Consider the following 17,361-nt stretch of genomic DNA (forward strand, 5'->3'; position numbering starts at 1 on the left):
TGCTGAAAATTCCATGAAATTGTATTTTCAATTTTTGTAATGTACTAATATTATTTCAACTATTATTTTATATTTGAGAATTTCCTATGTTGTTATCTATCTAAGTTTTATTCTTAGAAATATAAATTTTATTCTGTTATTAAACTGATTTCGTTTCGAAATAGAAATTTTGAGTTGTTAAACGGACTGATTTCTTAGTTCAGAAATTTATCCTTAATAGAAATTAAGAAATCAATTTTTTAGCGAAATCAATTTCTATTTCAAAATTTTATCATGCACAGTCTTAGTAACAATTACAACCATGGTCAAATGCCTTAAAAGGATGAGCTCTGGCAGCAGCAGATGAACCCAACCCTTTTGTCACCATTGTTCAATATGCCTTCTATTCTTTTCGAGTCTTGTTCGGTGCTTTTATGGTGCTTGCTTCGTGATTGAGGGTGAGGTCCTAAGCGAGAATAGATGATGGTGGATGATGCCTAGGTGGTCCGGCGAAGTGCGGATGGTAGATGATGGTGAAATTTCATTGAATGGGATAGACCGTTGGTCAATTCCTCTTCCCCTTCTTCCGAGAAAAACACCATTCCATTACTCAAACCGACGCAGAGTCTCTCTCTCTCGTCTTTGATCACGAAACGGAATCGACCGTTATCCTTGCGAATCTCTACCGTTCGGAAAACTTCTCCGTTCAGATTAAACGCCCCACAATGTCCGGAGCGTGATGTGAAGAAGCAGAGTTCAAGGTAAGGATGTCAGGGGGCAAAAGTTGCGCTTAGTATCATGAGTTGGGCACTGAAAAGTTTTGATTTTGAACGTCGAAATTTGCTCATTGGTCGATGATCTTTTGTGGGTGTTCTCATTTCTGCAATCTAGCAGTTCGGCCAGTTATGTATACCTGATTCAGACGACTGAAGTGCCTTATTAGTCGTGTAAATGATGTCAGGGGGAATTGATGTTGATGTTGATGTTGTGATGTTTGTTCAAAATGGTTGTAATTTGACGTCCACCCAGGTACAAAGGTTCGATTTGTGGTGGCTTTTGGCGTTTTAGATGTGTGAACTTTTTAAGGTCAATTTTATTGCTGCTCTGCTGCAAAGTGAAGCTTTTTGCTAGATGTGGTTGTGTAGATGGGTCCTGTCATTTCATGTTCATGTTAACTAGTCATCTCCCGATGCTGGACCTATCTCAACAGATTATAGTCCAATAATCTAAAAGGCGGTACATGAGGGGAAAGCTTAGGTTGTTTTCTCCTATCACCTTGTGCTACCTTTTCAAACCTTTACTGGTTTTCTTTACCATGATATATGCTGATAAAGTGATGGCAGTTTTCTTGTGCCATTTTTAATGGAAATACTGTGTGGAACTTATATTGCATGGACTACCTAAAGAGTAATCTTTATCTCGAATGCCTAAGGATTTTTTGGGTTCCTGGATTCTAACACCAGTAATCATAGCTGTTCATGCTGGCTGTTGTTGGTTTAGTTGTGTTACAACTTACTAAAGTCTAAGAGGTCTTTGTTCGATTCTTATTTGCCCATCCCACCTTACCTGTCAAAAATAATAATGGATTGCTGAATTTGATGATTTGGGCTTTATAAAAACCAAGATACATGAGAAGAAGATGATTGATTGTGGTTCTATCATATCCTGAACTGTATGGCCTGGTTGTTAATGTCAAGTTACCATTTCTTTCTCAAAATGAAAAATTGTGAGCAGTTCCATGTTATATGCCCCTTATTTGAATTTTTCTCAATGTGCAGAAGTTTTTGCACTCTATCATCAATGGAAGAATCAGAGAAAGAATCAATAAAAGAGGCATCAGTGGAGGTTTCTCAAGAGTTCAAGACCCTCATTAATACAGATGATGTTGATTCCCTTAAGCAAATACAGCACCTCATGTACACACACTCTCTCTTTCTCTCTCTTGGTGGGATGTAGTTTCTTTCTTGGAGCTGGCATACTGCATTTTATATTTATTCAGAATGTGAACTATAAAAAGTGGAGCGGTGTATGTTGAATTCTGTGTCTCCGTGAGATCTTGTAGTTTCTTTCTTGGAGCCGGCATACTACATTTTACATCTATTCAGAATTTGAACTATAAAAGTGGAGTGGTGTATGTTGAATTCTGGAACTTAAGCGATACCTAGTGGAATGTTGCATTAGGAATTAGGAAATTTATCACACAAGTAGGTCTGCCAAGGAGTTACTATGGGTCAATGTGAACAAAAAACAAATAAATATGAGGAATGCACAGAAGTGGTCCAACTTCTGGATTTTCCTAAAAAATAATTTTGTTTCCAGTGAAGGAAAAGCTTCACTTTTGTTGGAAATTTTTAGTCAGAGAAAGAGGTCTGTCTGCACTGGTGTTCTTCACCACGATCTATCTATATAGTTGAATCCTTCCACTTGGTAAATATCCTGCATTCTCCCTTATGTCTGTCTCATCATATCTTGTCTATGAAAAAGAAAGCTACCTCAGGTTCATTCAAATTGCCATTTTTCTTTATTCCTAGTCATCAATGCATAGAGACAAAGGAGAATAAGTCAAATCAAGTGAAACTTTACTCATTTGATGTGCCTTTTTTTTTTATTCCTATGATTATTTACATCGACTGTTTACACAGTGGTAGCAAATTGACGATAGTTACAGAAGTGCATCAACAACTATTACATTTGTCAAAATAATCTTACATCTTTTACTTTCAATATATAAAAAATACTTTTGCTTCTTCTTTGGGAAAGCTTCTGATTTGATTTGAATGTTTAGCTTCTATGATAAACATGTACTTTCCACCCTCAGGCAAACAAGGATGATAACATAAGATTGTTGTGGAAAAATAAGTATTCATAGGAAACTAGGATGATAATTCATCATAGGATGGTTGTGGAAAATTAATTTAACGAACTATCTAATTCATAGGAAATGCTCAAATCCTTAAAGTGGATATTCTAAGTTAGATGATCAGTCCATTTGAGTTTCAGTATTTATGATTTAACGCAGATTATGGGTCATTTTTGTGAACTGAGGTTTATACATGCGATTCTTTATGCTGGGTCTACTATGAAAAGCATGCACTTTTAACTATCATCCAAATGCCTGGTAGAATGACCATTTAGCTTTAGATATGTCCTTAGGTAGGCTAGTTCTCATTTAGCAAGGCCAGATGATTTTGTAAAATGAATTGAGTAATAATATAGAGTCAAGCTAGAGTGGAAAAGGAGAAGCAGATGAAGTGAAAAGAGAACTAGAGATTCTCTTCTTGAGGTTCCAGTTCAGTGTAAAGAATGCTAAAACTGTTGGAAGTGGACTCACACTTCTTGTTGGATTTGTTCATCTCACTTGATTACGAATTGGAGCCTGGGCAATTCTGCACTACGTAGGATCATGTTTTGGTTATGGTGACTTCTTTATCATGTAAGGCTTTTTGCTGCTTGGGTTCAAAATCTTTAAACTAGTATAGAGGATCTGATCTTCTGGGTGGACATCTAAGATAAATTGGAAATAAGTGGCTTCAAATGTTGAATGACTCTGTAAGACCAGAAATTATCTTATTGGAGCCATTCACATATATACGTTGATACATATAGGTTACCTGTAATATAGATAGTTTCATAAGTGCATCAGTATGTACATACTTTCAAAATACATTACATACCTACATACATACCATATATTTGTTCCATGAAATGATCCTGGCCAGTTACTCAGCCAGTTATGGGAGATTTCTGTGCTTACCTATTTTTCTAACCATTGATTGTTAAAAGAATGAGGGGCTGTCTATGTTTTGCATAATTAATTTAGATTAATCATATCTGTGTGGATGCGTTATATAAGCACATATGCTACTGTTTTTCTCACTGTGGATGACTTGCGACACACTTGTCCCCTTTTAATCTTTGAATGGGCTACTTGTTCCTTTAGATGGATTGCTTATGTTGGTAAAGTTCTTCTGTGGGATGACGTGCAGCGTAGTTCTTACCATTTCATCTTTGGACTTGCGACACACTTGTCCCCTTTTAATCTTTGAATGGGCTACTTGTTCCTTTAGATGGATTGCTTATGTTGGTAAAATTCTTCTGTGGGATGACGTGCAGCGTAGTTCTTACCATTTCATCTTTGGACTGTCTGGTTGCTCTAGATGGATTGCTGATTGTATTATTATCTTCTTTTGATGGTTGTTTCCTGTTTCGTGGTTCAAATTGCAGTTGGGGAAGGCTACAGGACAGCAACGCGGTGCTCTCACATTTGAATGAATATTCTGAGAATTGCTTTAATGAGGTTTCAGGTGATTTCTCCAAAAATACCCGTCTCTTGAGGTCCATGAAGTCGGACCTTGACTACATCTTTCAGAAGCTAAGGTACATTATTATTATCTCTGGTTGCATTATTATTGTTGTGACATGCTGGCTAATAATTGGTTGTCTGGATTTTTTAAGCTTTAACTTATGATATGCTTCATTTTAAAATTTCTTGGACAATGAATTGATAATTTGTTGTCCAGGAGTATCTTTGCTTCTCAGGGACGTTTCAATTGTGTGTAAACAACTATTCTTTTTGTAGTTAATTGAGGGTATACTGCTGAAATGTCTCCAACCAAAAAAAGAAAAAAAAAAGAAGCACCATAAGGTGATTAGTCATTTGGTTCACAGCTGATATACATTTTGCTTGACAAATCATTGGGAACACATGCCTGCTGTACTTCATCCGGTTCTTTGCTTTGTTGTATTTGTCATTTTATCCTGGCCATGTGATCTGAATGTTTGCTAATGTTCATGTTGGGAGTCAATTTCTTGTGCCTAGTCATGTCTGCTCCTGATATTTCCACTTTCTTTTAATAACTTGTAGCCCATTTATTGATGAAGATGTTACTTCACAATCGCTCAAACACATTTAATAAATTCACATGACAAAACAAGCATGTTTACCATAAAGAGCCTATAAAACTGGTCTTCCTCATCATGATTGCTATAGTATCTGTGTTATATTTGCTCACTTGTTTGACTTTGCTGTCAACAAATTCTGTAAAGAATGCAGATTTCATCAGACTATTTTGGGATATCTTCTAGAAATTGCTAGTCATGTTCTTTAAATGAATTGCTAGGTTATGAATTGCTTAGATTTTCTACTTAGTGTCATTTAAGTTGATCAACAAAACATACATGCTGGGATGGGAAGAACTGACCATGCCTAGCCATTCCGTATGTTCTGCCTTCCCAATTTTCAAGGAAACACCAGTTCACATGTCTGTCTGTGCTTCCACAGTGAAGGGAGGCAATGGTAGAGTTGATGATTAAAATTAAGGCTTTGTTTTTACCAGGTAATAATAGGGTTTCATCTGTTTCTGGATCGAATATCTGCTGATAACTTGGGAATTTGATGAAAGTGCGTTGTCCATGCTTAAGGTTTTAAAGAAGGGATTGATAACGTAAAAAGCATCTGCGAGCTGAGATAAGTTGTTTATAGTACACAATACTAAATTAAAAAGTTTTGAAAGAAAAAACTTAAAATTGAAAGGGAAAATAAAGTTCATTATATGTGATAGTCTGATATGCAGATGCCACTATATTGGTATCTAAGTCATACTCCACTTTTATTAAGTTCCTGGATCTTTTTAGCTGTCATTCTTCTCTCTTAGGTGCTGTTGATTGAAGGTAGCGGAGTGGAATGGAATGGAATCACGGTCATTGGAGTGGGGTTCTTTCAAGTAGGATTCTTATTGTAAAATCCATGTTTACCTTGCATAATAATAGGGCATGACTTCTTTGTTTGATTTTCAAAAATTTCATGGGGAGCACAAGTTCACAGTTCTCATAATTAATAATGAAAATAAGAGAACTTGCAAAATTTCACAATGAGGAGTATGAACATATAAGGGGCAACCAAAATTTTGATGTTATCTTTGATAGTATTTTTTTAGTGGTAACTGATGAAATAGATAAGCTAGATAAACAGTCATATTGACCTTCATCCGAAGTGTGCAGCAATTTATGACGACTACTTGGCCTTTTATACTTGAATTCCTACTGTACATTGCACATAGATTTGGTTGGAGCTTGTCAACTTCTTTCTGCAATTAAAAAGATGAAACCTGTTGTATTTTGATATGAGAGAGGAGATTTCTATAATGGAATCACATAGTATCTTCAGGAGGGCAATCTGATCTCAATTTTTTGTAGGAATTCCATTTATAATCTTAGTTGCTTAGCACATTTTTGACTAATGATTGATTATTTTGGGACCTTCTGTGTGTGCTTCATATACCTAGAATCCTCTCAGATATGTTCGGTAATGGTTCTTCCCTGATTCTATGGAATGGTTGCCTCCGATGAGCTCTTGAGGTTAAATTAAAGATCGTTTTTCTGCATGTCAATGAGCTGATCTAATTTTCTTTTCTTTTTGTAACGCCAGGAGTATGAAGTCGAAGCTTTTGGCCACATATCCTGATGCATTTTCTGACGACTCTAAAGGAGAAATAGTTGATCGTAGGCCAGACCTCGAGCTGTTGCAGTAATTACGATAATTTCTTGAAACAAGTTTGTGTTTGTCTATTGGAGAAGAAGAGCGGAAGAAAAGCTTATTGATGCTCCAATTGTCTTCAAGTCGATGTCTCTATTTCCTTTCTTTCTTTTATTGGTTGCTCTTCTGCAGGTGAATTAATATGGCAAGTTCTGCACGGGAGCATCCTGTTTGTTTGTGGTCTATTCACGAAAACTGCTAATTCAGAGATAAAATGCCATTGCAGTTGCTTCATCAGTGCATATGAAATGGTTACCCAGCGGCTTCGTGGTTAGGAAATCCGCTTTATGTTTGAACTGTTATTTCCATGTCGGGCATGTGAGAGAGCTGACAGCTGATTGAGTGATGCAACAGTGAAACTCATGTATCTGAGGGAAATGAAGTATATACTAGAAGTCTGATGATCGTTTTTTTAGGGGCGCGTAAAATCGCGTGACTCATGTCATATTCTGTCATGACCGGTTATTGAGGGTTGCTATTTCGGGCGATGGACATGGTGCAGAGTCGGGTCGAGTTGTATATGGATTTTCCTCATGCAATGCGCCAGATTTGAAGGCTATTTGACAGGATACATGATGTACCCGGCAAACCATCTCTAGTCTGGTAAGGCATTATAGGCTGTCGATACCAAATGTTAGTTCCAAAATGAGCTGAATGTCACCAGTGGGACTGGAAGGAAAAGACTTTCGAACCGTATGAGCTTAAATGAAAAAGGTCATACACATTGTAATAGCGTACGGCTGGGGTGCATACTTCCATGTGTTTCCACAAGTCAGCAAATTAAATTTGCGCATTTTCATGAGGTCTCAAGAGCATGGATCAATGGGTTTCAATAACGGTCATTATATTCTAATACAATTGTCTATAAAATTCCCCTGAAAAGTTGATATATATTGTTATTTCTATTTGTAGTGAGAGATTTTTGAACTCGAACTTTGTTATATCAATCCTCGAAGAGATTAAATTTTAGCACATTGCATGGTTGAAATCTAAATTTCCTTGGTCAACCACAAATTGCATGACATGACAACGACGACCCAAAAAATGTGTCAAAATCGAAGTTTGATTCCTCCCTTTGGAATAATTCAATCCACTTTACTATAACTCCCCAGTCAAGAAAAGAAAAAATCAACTCCACAGTTTAATCTACTTTTCGTCCTCTTTCTTGGAGAAGAGTTAAGAATAATCAACTGGCAAACGCCAGACGGAAAATAAAAAAATGGCAGAAACAATGAGCTGAAAAGTTTTCCAACCAGACGGTTTCCTATAAAACGTCCTATGAATTTACGATATTCGATAAGCCCAAATTAACTGAGTCTGAGAATTGAAAAAGAGAAGATGGAGGCGTTGAAGCTGAATGGGGAAGAGCAAATGCAGAGAGCTTTTGGTTATGCAGCAAGGGACTCTTCAGGAGTCCTTTCACCTTTCTCTTTCACCAGAAGGTTTGCATCTACTTTCAACTTTTGGTAATCCAGGACACGAGCCTGAAGACCTGGCTATTGCTAACGCATGTTCTGCGTCGCAGGGCCAACGGAGATCATGACATTACCATGAAGATCCTATACTGCGGAATTTGCCATTCCGATCTTCACATCATTAAGAATGAACACGGGATTTCGAGCTACCCTATCGTACCCGGGTACGTCTAGGCTTCCTCCGCTTGTTCTGAATATTACTTGAGGTAATTTGGGAGCTTGTTATACTCACATAGTAACTTGCTCCATAATTACCAACAGTAGAGATTGTAAAGGCAATATGCTGCTTTAGAATTAAGGAAGTTAAAGAGGCAATAATCTTCCCTTTAATTAACGGAAGTCAATTTACAACAAAGTCAATTTCTGGGTTTTCGACTTTTTTTTTTGAGTTGATCAAAAATCTCAAGCTAGTATGCTCGCGATAAATTTACCGTCAAAAATACTAAGTTGGATAACACATGACAATTGATCAGTATATCGGTTTAAAGTTTTATTTTCCGTTTTTCATAGTGTACTAATTTATGGTTTTTCACAGTATTAACATAATATAATGGAAATTAATGCAAGGTAAATTTATCACATATGTATTAATTTGAGATTTTTGGTAGAGAAAATATTACTTTGGATTAAATTATTTATAAGAGTAAATTTGTCATAAATATATTAGTTCCATATTTTTTTGTGGTATTAATTTCTTTTAGGGGTTTATTATAGCCATGAAATTGTAGGAGTGGTGACTCAAGCTGGGGGCAAAGTGAACAAATTCAAAGTTGGAGACAAAGTAGGCGTTGGTTGCCTAATTGGTTCATGTGGAGAATGTGACAACTGCCATGGAGGGTTGGAGAACTACTGCCCCAAGCCGGTCTACACGTACACGATCTTCGAATCCGAGGGCAACACCAAACGCTACGGCGGGTACTCCGACATCCTCGTCGTCGACGAGCACTTCGCGGTCCGGATCCCCGATGCCATTTCGCTCACCGGCTGCGCCCCCCTACTCTGCGCCGGGATCACGGTTTACAGCCCAATCAGGCATTTTGGTTTGGACCGGCCCAGGAAGCGTATCGGCGTCGTGGGCCTGGGAGGGCTGGGGCATCTGGCGGTGAAGTTCGGCAAGGCGTTCGGCGCCGAGGTCACCGTCATAAGTACTTCGGAGAGCAAGAGGCAGGAAGCGATTGAGGAATTGAAGGCTGACTCGTTCATACTAAGCCATGATATGAAGCAAATGCAGGTATGGAAAAATTAAAAGAAGAAAACACAGTGAAGCAATGAATTATTATTACAAATTATATGTTGACCATATAAAAAAAAAGTTTGTCTATACAATTTGACCATAACAGATAAATGCAATGAAATTTTCTCCCTAAAACTTTGATCAATCTAAACTTAAACAAGCCAAGAGAACTTCTGCCAATTACTTCATGTATACATATTTTCTTTTTTATTTGTGTTTTTATTTGATTTGATTTGAGAAATTATAGGCTGCGATCGGCACAATGGATGGGATCATCGACACGGTCTCGGCGACGCATCCATTGAAGCCGTTGTTGGATCTACTGAGAACGGATGGAAAGCTCATCATGTTGAGCGCACCTGACCTGGAGACCCCAGCTCAAGTCCCACTCTTTCCATTATTTGGTAATTTGGAAATATTCAAATCTCTCCTTCAAAGTTGCTTCTACTTCACAAGTGAACATTTCTTTTTAATTGGTCTCTGATTTTATTCTATTTTAATTATTTGAACTACTTTGGTCCATCTTAGTTAAATAAGGTCCCAATGCTTTAACCCATTTTTCCGGAATAATCGGAAATTCGAAAATGCAGGGCGGAAATCTTTGGTGGGAAGTATGTGCGGTGGAATCAAGGAGACGCAGGAGATGATGGATTTTGCAGCGGAGCACGGCATAACGTCGAACGTGGAGGTTGTCGCGATGGATTACGTGAACGAAGCCATGGACCGACTCGCCAGAGGAGATGTCCGATATCGATTCGTCATCGACATAGCCAATACGCTCACCAATCTCTGATTCCATGTCTGCGTTGCCTCTGTTATTATTTGGTATGTTTTAGTAGATAGAGTGACAGGATTATTTTGATAAATTATCGGGTTATGCGATCCTTCTGAATTATTAATTTACAAGGTGAATCCATATATGTAACTTAAATAGTTTGCACTCGAGACATGGATCCAACTGCAGATGAGGAGTCTCAGTTTATCCCTAAAATTAATTACTTTCAATCAGTCGAAAAAAGAAATGTCCTGCTGATGTACAATTTATCACTAGAAACCGGGACTTATATTCGGTCATTGGGTGTTTGAATCAAAGAGATAAATTCTATTTTTGGTCCTCTAGCATAAGGTCATTTTCAGGTGAAATCTCAATTTTCAATTATCTAATCAGACTTATTATATCGTATGTAATTTATCATTGGCGATCGAATCTGAATCACATTGTCAGGGCATCATATATTGGCTCCGGCCAGCAACTCAGGCCGGAGCTAATTTAGTTACCTAAAATTTAGAAGAAAACATAAAACATATATTGTCCAGGTTTCCACTATATGAACGAGTCTTTACGTTATCGGAAAAAAAAAAGGAATAGATTTACACGCATTTGGGGAAAAAAAGAAGAAGCTACAAGGTGGTCATACGAGATTCAACCATATCGCAATTGATCTACGATGCACCGAGCCCCCACCTTCAGCCTCGAACAAATCGGCTTGTCTGCTGAAACCATGATGATCAACTATAGTGCCATCGATACCCCAAATTACATGAAAATAGTTCTGCATAAGACGACTAGCCAAATTAATGATCGTAATAATCATTGGACAAGATTACATGAAAATGAAGAAAATAACCGCAATTTTGCTGCATTATAGCGATCCATCGCCGCCTTGAACTTTCGACTACTTCATAAGACCTAGATAGAAATTAATCTTTAATAATTTTCATCCATAAAGGTTTCAATAATCCATTCTAACAAGTTTTCGTATATTTGCGAAACGATATATTACCTTGTCATTTGCCCCAACAATTTTCTCTCGTGCTTCCACAAATAATTAACTGATGACTCTGTCTTCCTTTAAAGACCTTCCTCTCTCCTCCACTACATTTGTGACTAAACAAATTAATCCCTTTACACAAGGCTCGTGATATTTCCACACCCCTAATAACTTTTTCCACAACTATTACACAAGTACATCACGTACTAAGTCATAAAATTGTCGCGGAAGAAGTTATTATTGTCATGAAAGAACATTTTCTAGTTTAAATTGTGGACGAAATTATTATTATTGTGAAAATACCATACCCATTTAAGTAATAGAATCAATTTTGTCTTGGCTAACATGAAGTCCCTCTAAGCACTTTTTAAACAATGTGAACACCTATTATTTCATCCGTTAGCACTTCTACAATCATCATCCCACTTATGAACCACCTTATAATTCCCACAATAACGTAAATATTTAATCCACAGATCATAGTTTTAAGACTTAAAAGTGAACTTGCGTTGGTGCTTTAAACTGAATATTTCTAACAGGGACAAGTAGAAAATTGCTCAGGAAAGAAAAACAGAAAAAATATATGTATAGAGGAAGAAGAAACCAAAGGAACTTTTACCGAGTGTAAGGGGAGGAGATAACTATTCTCTTTCTAGAATATGAATTCTGGCCTTCCCACGTGTCCGGAAGACGGGGATAAAACAACTTTTCCGGAAGATGATTTGGCACAACCAATTGCCACAGCTTCTTTAATTTTGATAAATCTGGCAACTCTTTCAAGGAACCGCATCCCAAAAAAACCAATGAATCTAATGATTCTAATTTCTCCAGACCTCGAGTCTCCATTAGCCTAGGGCAACCATTCATACTCAACACTCGGAGGCCCTCTAATCTCGATACCAAAAGTCTCTCAAGCATTGCAGTATCCCTCAAATACAAACTACGGAGTTTCTTCAGTTGCTGTCCAAGCACATCATCAAATTCGACTTCCCTCAACTGGCAATTAAGAAGGCACAAATGGGACAGATTTGTCAAATTGGAAAAGACTGACCTTCCCATGGGTGACTTCACATCACGTAGAGTCAATTCTATAAGACTGGATGGAAGCCCGACTAGAGATCGCGAGTCAACACAAGTTATCTCAAGAATCTGAAGCCGCGAAAGAGTAGCCAAATTAATCGAAGGACATGTGTCATCTCCAATGACAAGTGTCAATCTCTCCAAATAAGATAATCCTTCGATCCACTCTATCTTTGGAACTCCTTGTCTAAATTCTGACAACCTAGGAGTGTCGCCCCGTATATGAAGATCGACTAAGTTAGTCAGGTATGAAAGGTCAAGAGCTGTCCACAATAAATGAGATGAGATCTTTAACTCCTTCAAACTCACAGGGAGCTCTGGCAACTGTTTAAGTTCATCACATTGATCCAGAAGAAGTTGTTGGAGATGAGAAAGCTTATTCATAGTTGCGGGCAACCTCTGAATCTTGCTCTTTGTCAGCCCTAGCTTCGTTAAAAAGGATAGACCCCCAATTTCAGTTGGAATTTCTCCCTCCATATTTTCACAGAAGCTAGCATATAGAGCTGTAAGATTCTCTAGCATCCCTATGGCTTTTGGTAGCTCTCTAATTGCACAATTGTTTAGACTTAAAATCTCCAACCGTTTGAGATTTCTAATAGAAGTAGGTAATTTTTTGATTTTCGTCATGCTCAAATCTAGTTCAAGCAGAGACACTAATTTTCCCATTGTTCTTGGTAGCTTCTTTATTGAAGTTCCAATAAGACTTATCCACCTCAACATTTTAAGATCTCCAATGGAGTTTGGAAGTGTTTTAAGAAAAGAACAATAATCTAAAGACAAATACTCTAGACGCGTCATTTGTCCAATGGAATGATGAAGTTCTTGAAGGTGCATCCCTCTCATTCCTAGCTTTGACATTGATTTTAGACTACCTAATACAAAAGGCACCGGATAAAGTTCGCAACCATCCCTCTTCGGGGATTCACAAAAGATGATTTCGAAGTGCTTCAAGTGCTCTAGTTTAGAGAGAGAGCCATCAATTACTAGCAAGTTTGTAATCTGTTTAATAACCAATCTCTTCAAATTCAAACATTTCGAGAAGTCGGGAGTCCTTTTTAAGCCTGGGTAAGAATTGATTTCTATAACTTTCAAGTCCTTGCTCATCTGAAAAAACAAACCAAGAATCAACCAAGTCAATAATGGCAAATTGGTAAGTTTGGTCAGTGAGACAAACACAAGAAAAAGGGCAAAAGGATACTAAAAGTGTCAAAAATTGTGAACGGCACTCACTGTAGTGTCAAAAAAATTTTTTGGATCATTTCAATGCCACTTTTTTTTTTTTTTTTTTAAATGATCACTTAAGTGCCAATCTCGATCTTGGTTGTCGGAAATCCGACGTAGCTATATTTTAGTAATTTCTCAATCCTAAGTGGTTTGCCGGCATATTTAGTCAACATATAATCCTTAACGACGTTGTTTAAAAGTTGTGAATATTGATCATTTAAATATCAAATTTTGTTTAAAGTGATTGCTTCAGTGCTAGTCATTGTTAATCAACAATTACTTTAGTGCAAGTACACCACGTGAAAATGCCACATGGGCTGGAGTTTTTAAAAAATTGGCCATGTCATATTATAATTTTAATTATAAATGCTATATAATTAATTTGGTCAGAATTTCTTACCATTAGCACTTAAGTAGTCGTTTTTCCTCCGATTTAGCACTTAAATGAGCCGGCGAAAACTTTTGATACTAAAGTGAGTGCTATACATAACATTTGATACTTCTAGTGTTCTTTTGCCCAAGAAAAAGTAAACTGGATACTATGATGTTTGTACCAGGCATGACCTCCATCCGGCCCAACCTTCAGTAATGTTAATTCCCGAAAGCTTGAGCACGACTAATTTCTCAAGACACAAATTCATCACGTTTAGTTTTGAAGGGCAATTACTCCAAGAGAGCCATGTTAACTTGGAGAGAAGATTCTTAAAGTCCCCTACCAAGTTCCCGCCCTCTAATTCCAGATATCTTAGATTGGGCAACTTTGAAAATTCTTCACTTGTGAAACTATGCTCTTTGTATAGTCTTGTTAATATGAGTGCCACAACTTTGTCTGTCCCCTAGTAATAGGAAAAGCATATGTGAACATTTGAACTGGATGACAAACATTGTGTTGCACAAGTCTAAGGAGCTTCATTATATTCATTAATGAAACATGCATTATTGTTTTGTTCATATAGATCTAAATTGACCATAACAAAGAGTTAATCAAGTTAATCTGACTGGCTCATACAATTTGATAGAGTTCTCTACATTGTGTAAAGCATAGTAATATTTCTATTCCATCAATTTAAGCCAATTCCTATCGCAAAATGATAACAAAAAAAACTTTATTATCATTGAGCAAAACCATTTGATAGAAAATGTTGCCTCCACATTCAAACAACACAAAAACTCTGCAATGGTTTTGCAAGTTAGAAAAAAGTTGCCAGACCAAATTAAAAGAAGTCTCTTGAGTTTATAGCCCTATTTTGACTCTATGCACCGAAATCTGCTTGGTCTGGAGTGTGTGGAAGCTCGATTTACTCCAGAGCATCCCATTTTAGGTTTCCTATGAGTTTTATTACAGGATGAAGACAAGAGCTAGAAAGTCTTGTTTTAGGACTTGTTGCCGATTCTACAAAATAAAAGAGCAATGTGAAAAAAAGATATGCTTTCATAATAGTAAACATATTCAACCAACCTCATAAAAGTCTCATATATTGTTTGAAAGCTCTACCAGACTCTACATAAAAGATTGCATACTACAATCAATTAAAAAATCTATTACCAAAATTCAGGAAAGGAGTCTCATTGCCGAGTAAAAGGAATAAAATCAGCCTTAAATAGCTTTGATAGCTTAGGAAGTTGCAATCTAGATCTGTTCCCGTATAATTTGTTGACCAATAACCTTGTGTTTAAATGTATTTATGAAGTGTTTGCTACTTTCACGTTGTAACCTTTTAGATATGTGATATGTAATGGAATTACCATCATGAGTTCTTATACAAACCTTTTTTTATTTTTCTCTTTTCCATAGTAAAAGTTAAAAAAAAAAAAAAAAAAAACATACCAGTAAGAAACTAACTCCACAACCTTTGAAAAATGCATGGTTGGTTTTTTACCTAAAGAAAATAGTAAGGTGACAATAGCTTACCTCTTTCATCCGAACCACATCAAAGGCAATCTTGGGCTCCCACAACCTACTACGATTCCCTGGGAAATTGACATCTTCGCGCCGAACAATTTCTCTTCCAAGATCTCTAAGTTGATTATGCATCCATAATGTATCATCTTTTGTTATCCTTAACAAAGACATACGACTAAGGACAAGTAGTTCTCTCTTTGGAAAATAGTTGGAAGCTTTCCACATATAACAAGGGTGGAGTCTATCTTTTCTAATGAAGAAACATGCAATATCAAGAAAGATCTCTATTTGATGAGGCTCTAACATGTCATAACTGATTTTTAATTTATTGAGGACAACTTGGTTGGGCGCCAACTCTAATTTTTGCAAAGTGCCTTTCCAAAACTTTTTGCTCTCGCCATAAAGTGAGGAACCGATAATCTCAAGAGCTAAAGGAAGTCCACTTGTTTTGGTGGTAATTTGCCTTGAGATATCAACAAAGTCATGTGGTGGTAAGTCCATCCCGAAGGCATGTTTACTAAAAAGCCGAAGAGCATGGAAAAAATCCATTTCTGTCATTTTATAGATTTGAAACTCTTGAGAATGTGCTTGGAAACTACTCTCTTTGTCCTTTTCTTTGATTGGCAAAAAGTTGATGTCCCTTGTTGTAATGATGATTCTGCTTCCTGGACCAAACCAATCACTCTTTCCAGCTAGCTTAGAGAGTTGATCCCTCTTATCCACGTCATCAAGAATAAGGAGAACTTTCTTATCACGAAATCTTTCTCTAATTGTGTTAATCCCTACATCAATAGAATTGTGGATCCCTAGAGATCCACCTTGGAGAATCTCTGATAACAATTGTTTCTGTAAGTCAACAATTCTTCCTTGTTGTGCAAATTCACGAATGTCTGAAAGGAAGCTACATCCTTGAAATTGACTAGACATTTGATTAAAAATAGCACTTGCAAGAGTTGTCTTACCGATACCGCCCATTCCATGGATGACCAGGTAGTGAACATCATGAGAACCTTTGTTTAACATGTCCATGATAGCTTCAACATGATCATGGATCCCGACTAAATGATTAGGTAGATTTCTCATTCTTTTCATCAGCTTGGTCAAAACCTCATCAACGATAGTGTTGATGATTTCACCGTGGCTGCCATATTGACATAAGAGTCTTAGGGTGAAACATATGGCAAATGAACTATTGAGTTAAGGAATATTGTAGACATGAAACTAATCGGATTTTTAAATGGGCTTCTTTAATAAAAGGAAATCTTGACTAATGAAAAATTAGATCTATACTCTATTTGGATGAGTGATTCGAGAACATAAGATAACAATTACTAGGAAAAAAAACAAAAATGGATAAACCAATATACTGTGTTTGGTGGGAGTAATTAATATAGAAAAAAAAAGGAAAAAAATTCTATTCTTTATTATAATCTCACTTTTCATTGCTAGGGCCAAAAATGAACAAAAGCACATTCCAAAGTCATACTCTTACCCTTTGTCCTTCATGCCCCATCCCTTGATTTTTGAGACCTTGGTCAAAGCTTCCTTCCATTGCCGAATCTGATTGCAGCTGAACTTCTTCTCATGCTTTTTCAGAGCATTGGAGTACAATCGAGTTTTAAGCTTTACATCGTCAGGATTTACGTCATAAAAAATGGGTAGGATCACTTTGTCATTCGCTTTGCTCAAGCACTTCAGCATGTGTGTGAGCTCGTGAAGACACCACTTACTTGATGCGTAGTTCCTAGAGAAGACAGGCAAATATATTTTGGAGGATTCAATGACACGCAGAAGTTCGCCTTCAATCTTTTTGCCCTTTCGGATATTTTCATCGTCTCTGAAAACTCGAATTCCAGCTTTGTCTAAGGAGTGATAAAGGCAATCAGTGAAGTTGAGGTGAGTATCGGGGCCTCTGAAACTCAAAAACACCTCGAATTCGGCCCCCGATAACGATTGCCGTCATCGACAGTGGACATGGTCGCTGCGTCTGGTGAGTCCCTCTTTCTCTTCATTCTCCTTCAGCAGCTCAAAATATTCACCGAGTTGGATCGCAACGAGACGTGCAGCCCTTTCGGGATCTGAGTTGGATTTCTTAACAGGAATCAGCAAAGCGCCAGAGGCAGGAGAATTGCAATGCTCTTTCGCTTTCTTTCTCGGAT

The 17,361-nt window shown here is 37.2% G+C and overlaps 4 protein-coding genes across 4 annotated transcripts; 2 read left to right on the top strand and 2 right to left on the bottom strand.

The window, feature by feature from the left end:
• Window positions 1–496: 496 nt before the first annotated feature.
• LOC120286343 (kxDL motif-containing protein 1-like) lies at window positions 497–6,746 on the top strand. The gene is made up of 4 exons (XM_039312508.1): window positions 497–740; window positions 1,758–1,895; window positions 4,204–4,356; window positions 6,407–6,746. The coding sequence occupies exons 2-4, from the start codon at window positions 1,780–1,782 to the stop codon at window positions 6,507–6,509; spliced, it is 372 nt and encodes a 123-aa protein (XP_039168442.1). The 5' UTR covers window positions 497–740; window positions 1,758–1,779; the 3' UTR covers window positions 6,510–6,746.
• A 1,106-nt stretch (window positions 6,747–7,852) lies between these two features.
• On the top strand, window positions 7,853–10,019 carry LOC120293366 (probable mannitol dehydrogenase). Its single transcript, XM_039312505.1, has 5 exons — window positions 7,853–7,956; window positions 8,040–8,153; window positions 8,704–9,220; window positions 9,471–9,627; window positions 9,814–10,019. Exons 1-5 carry the CDS (start codon window positions 7,853–7,855, stop codon window positions 10,014–10,016), a joined length of 1,095 nt encoding a protein of 364 aa, XP_039168439.1. The 3' UTR covers window positions 10,017–10,019.
• A 546-nt stretch (window positions 10,020–10,565) lies between these two features.
• Window positions 10,566–17,361, bottom strand: LOC104427559 (TMV resistance protein N-like). Its single transcript, XM_039312507.1, has 3 exons — window positions 16,695–17,361; window positions 16,165–16,343; window positions 10,566–10,776 (listed from the first exon to the last, which is right to left on the bottom strand). Exons 1-3 carry the CDS (start codon window positions 16,901–16,903, stop codon window positions 10,733–10,735), a joined length of 432 nt encoding a protein of 143 aa, XP_039168441.1. The 5' UTR covers window positions 16,904–17,361; the 3' UTR covers window positions 10,566–10,732.
• On the bottom strand, window positions 11,581–13,942 carry LOC120293365 (disease resistance protein RUN1-like). Its single transcript, XM_039312504.1, has 2 exons — window positions 13,854–13,942; window positions 11,581–13,179 (listed from the first exon to the last, which is right to left on the bottom strand). Exons 1-2 carry the CDS (start codon window positions 13,938–13,940, stop codon window positions 11,611–11,613), a joined length of 1,656 nt encoding a protein of 551 aa, XP_039168438.1. The 5' UTR covers window positions 13,941–13,942; the 3' UTR covers window positions 11,581–11,610.

Source organism: Eucalyptus grandis, chromosome 5 (assembly GCF_016545825.1).
Source record: "Eucalyptus grandis isolate ANBG69807.140 chromosome 5, ASM1654582v1, whole genome shotgun sequence".
Taxonomy (NCBI): Eukaryota; Viridiplantae; Streptophyta; class Magnoliopsida; order Myrtales; family Myrtaceae; genus Eucalyptus; species Eucalyptus grandis.

Bases quoted from the DNA above. Each gene is read 5' to 3' on its own strand.
- LOC120286343 (XM_039312508.1), top strand. From the start codon at position 1,780: ATGGAAGAATCAGAGAAAGAATCAATAAAAGAGGCATCAGTGGAGGTT. The intron at 1,896-4,203 runs GTACACACACTC...TTCAAATTGCAG, and splicing joins AAGCAAATACAGCACCTCAT to TTGGGGAAGGCTACAGGACA. The intron at 4,357-6,406 runs GTACATTATTAT...TTGTAACGCCAG, and splicing joins TACATCTTTCAGAAGCTAAG to GAGTATGAAGTCGAAGCTTT.
- LOC120293366 (XM_039312505.1), top strand. From the start codon at position 7,853: ATGGAGGCGTTGAAGCTGAATGGGGAAGAGCAAATGCAGAGAGCTTTT. The intron at 8,154-8,703 runs GTACGTCTAGGC...GGTTTATTATAG, and splicing joins AGCTACCCTATCGTACCCGG to CCATGAAATTGTAGGAGTGG. The intron at 9,221-9,470 runs GTATGGAAAAAT...GAGAAATTATAG, and splicing joins ATGATATGAAGCAAATGCAG to GCTGCGATCGGCACAATGGA.
- LOC120293365 (XM_039312504.1), bottom strand. From the start codon at position 13,940: ATGAATTTGTGTCTTGAGAAATTAGTCGTGCTCAAGCTTTCGGGAATT. The intron at 13,180-13,853 runs GTACAAACATCA...TTGTTTTTTCAG, and splicing joins CCGGATGGAGGTCATGCCTG to ATGAGCAAGGACTTGAAAGT.
- LOC104427559 (XM_039312507.1), bottom strand. From the start codon at position 16,903: ATGCTGAAGTGCTTGAGCAAAGCGAATGACAAAGTGATCCTACCCATT. The intron at 16,344-16,694 runs GTAAGAGTATGA...TCAATATGGCAG, and splicing joins TGGGGCATGAAGGACAAAGG to CCACGGTGAAATCATCAACA. The intron at 10,777-16,164 runs GTAAGACAACTC...CGTCTTATGCAG, and splicing joins CCATGGAATGGGCGGTATCG to AACTATTTTCATGTAATTTG.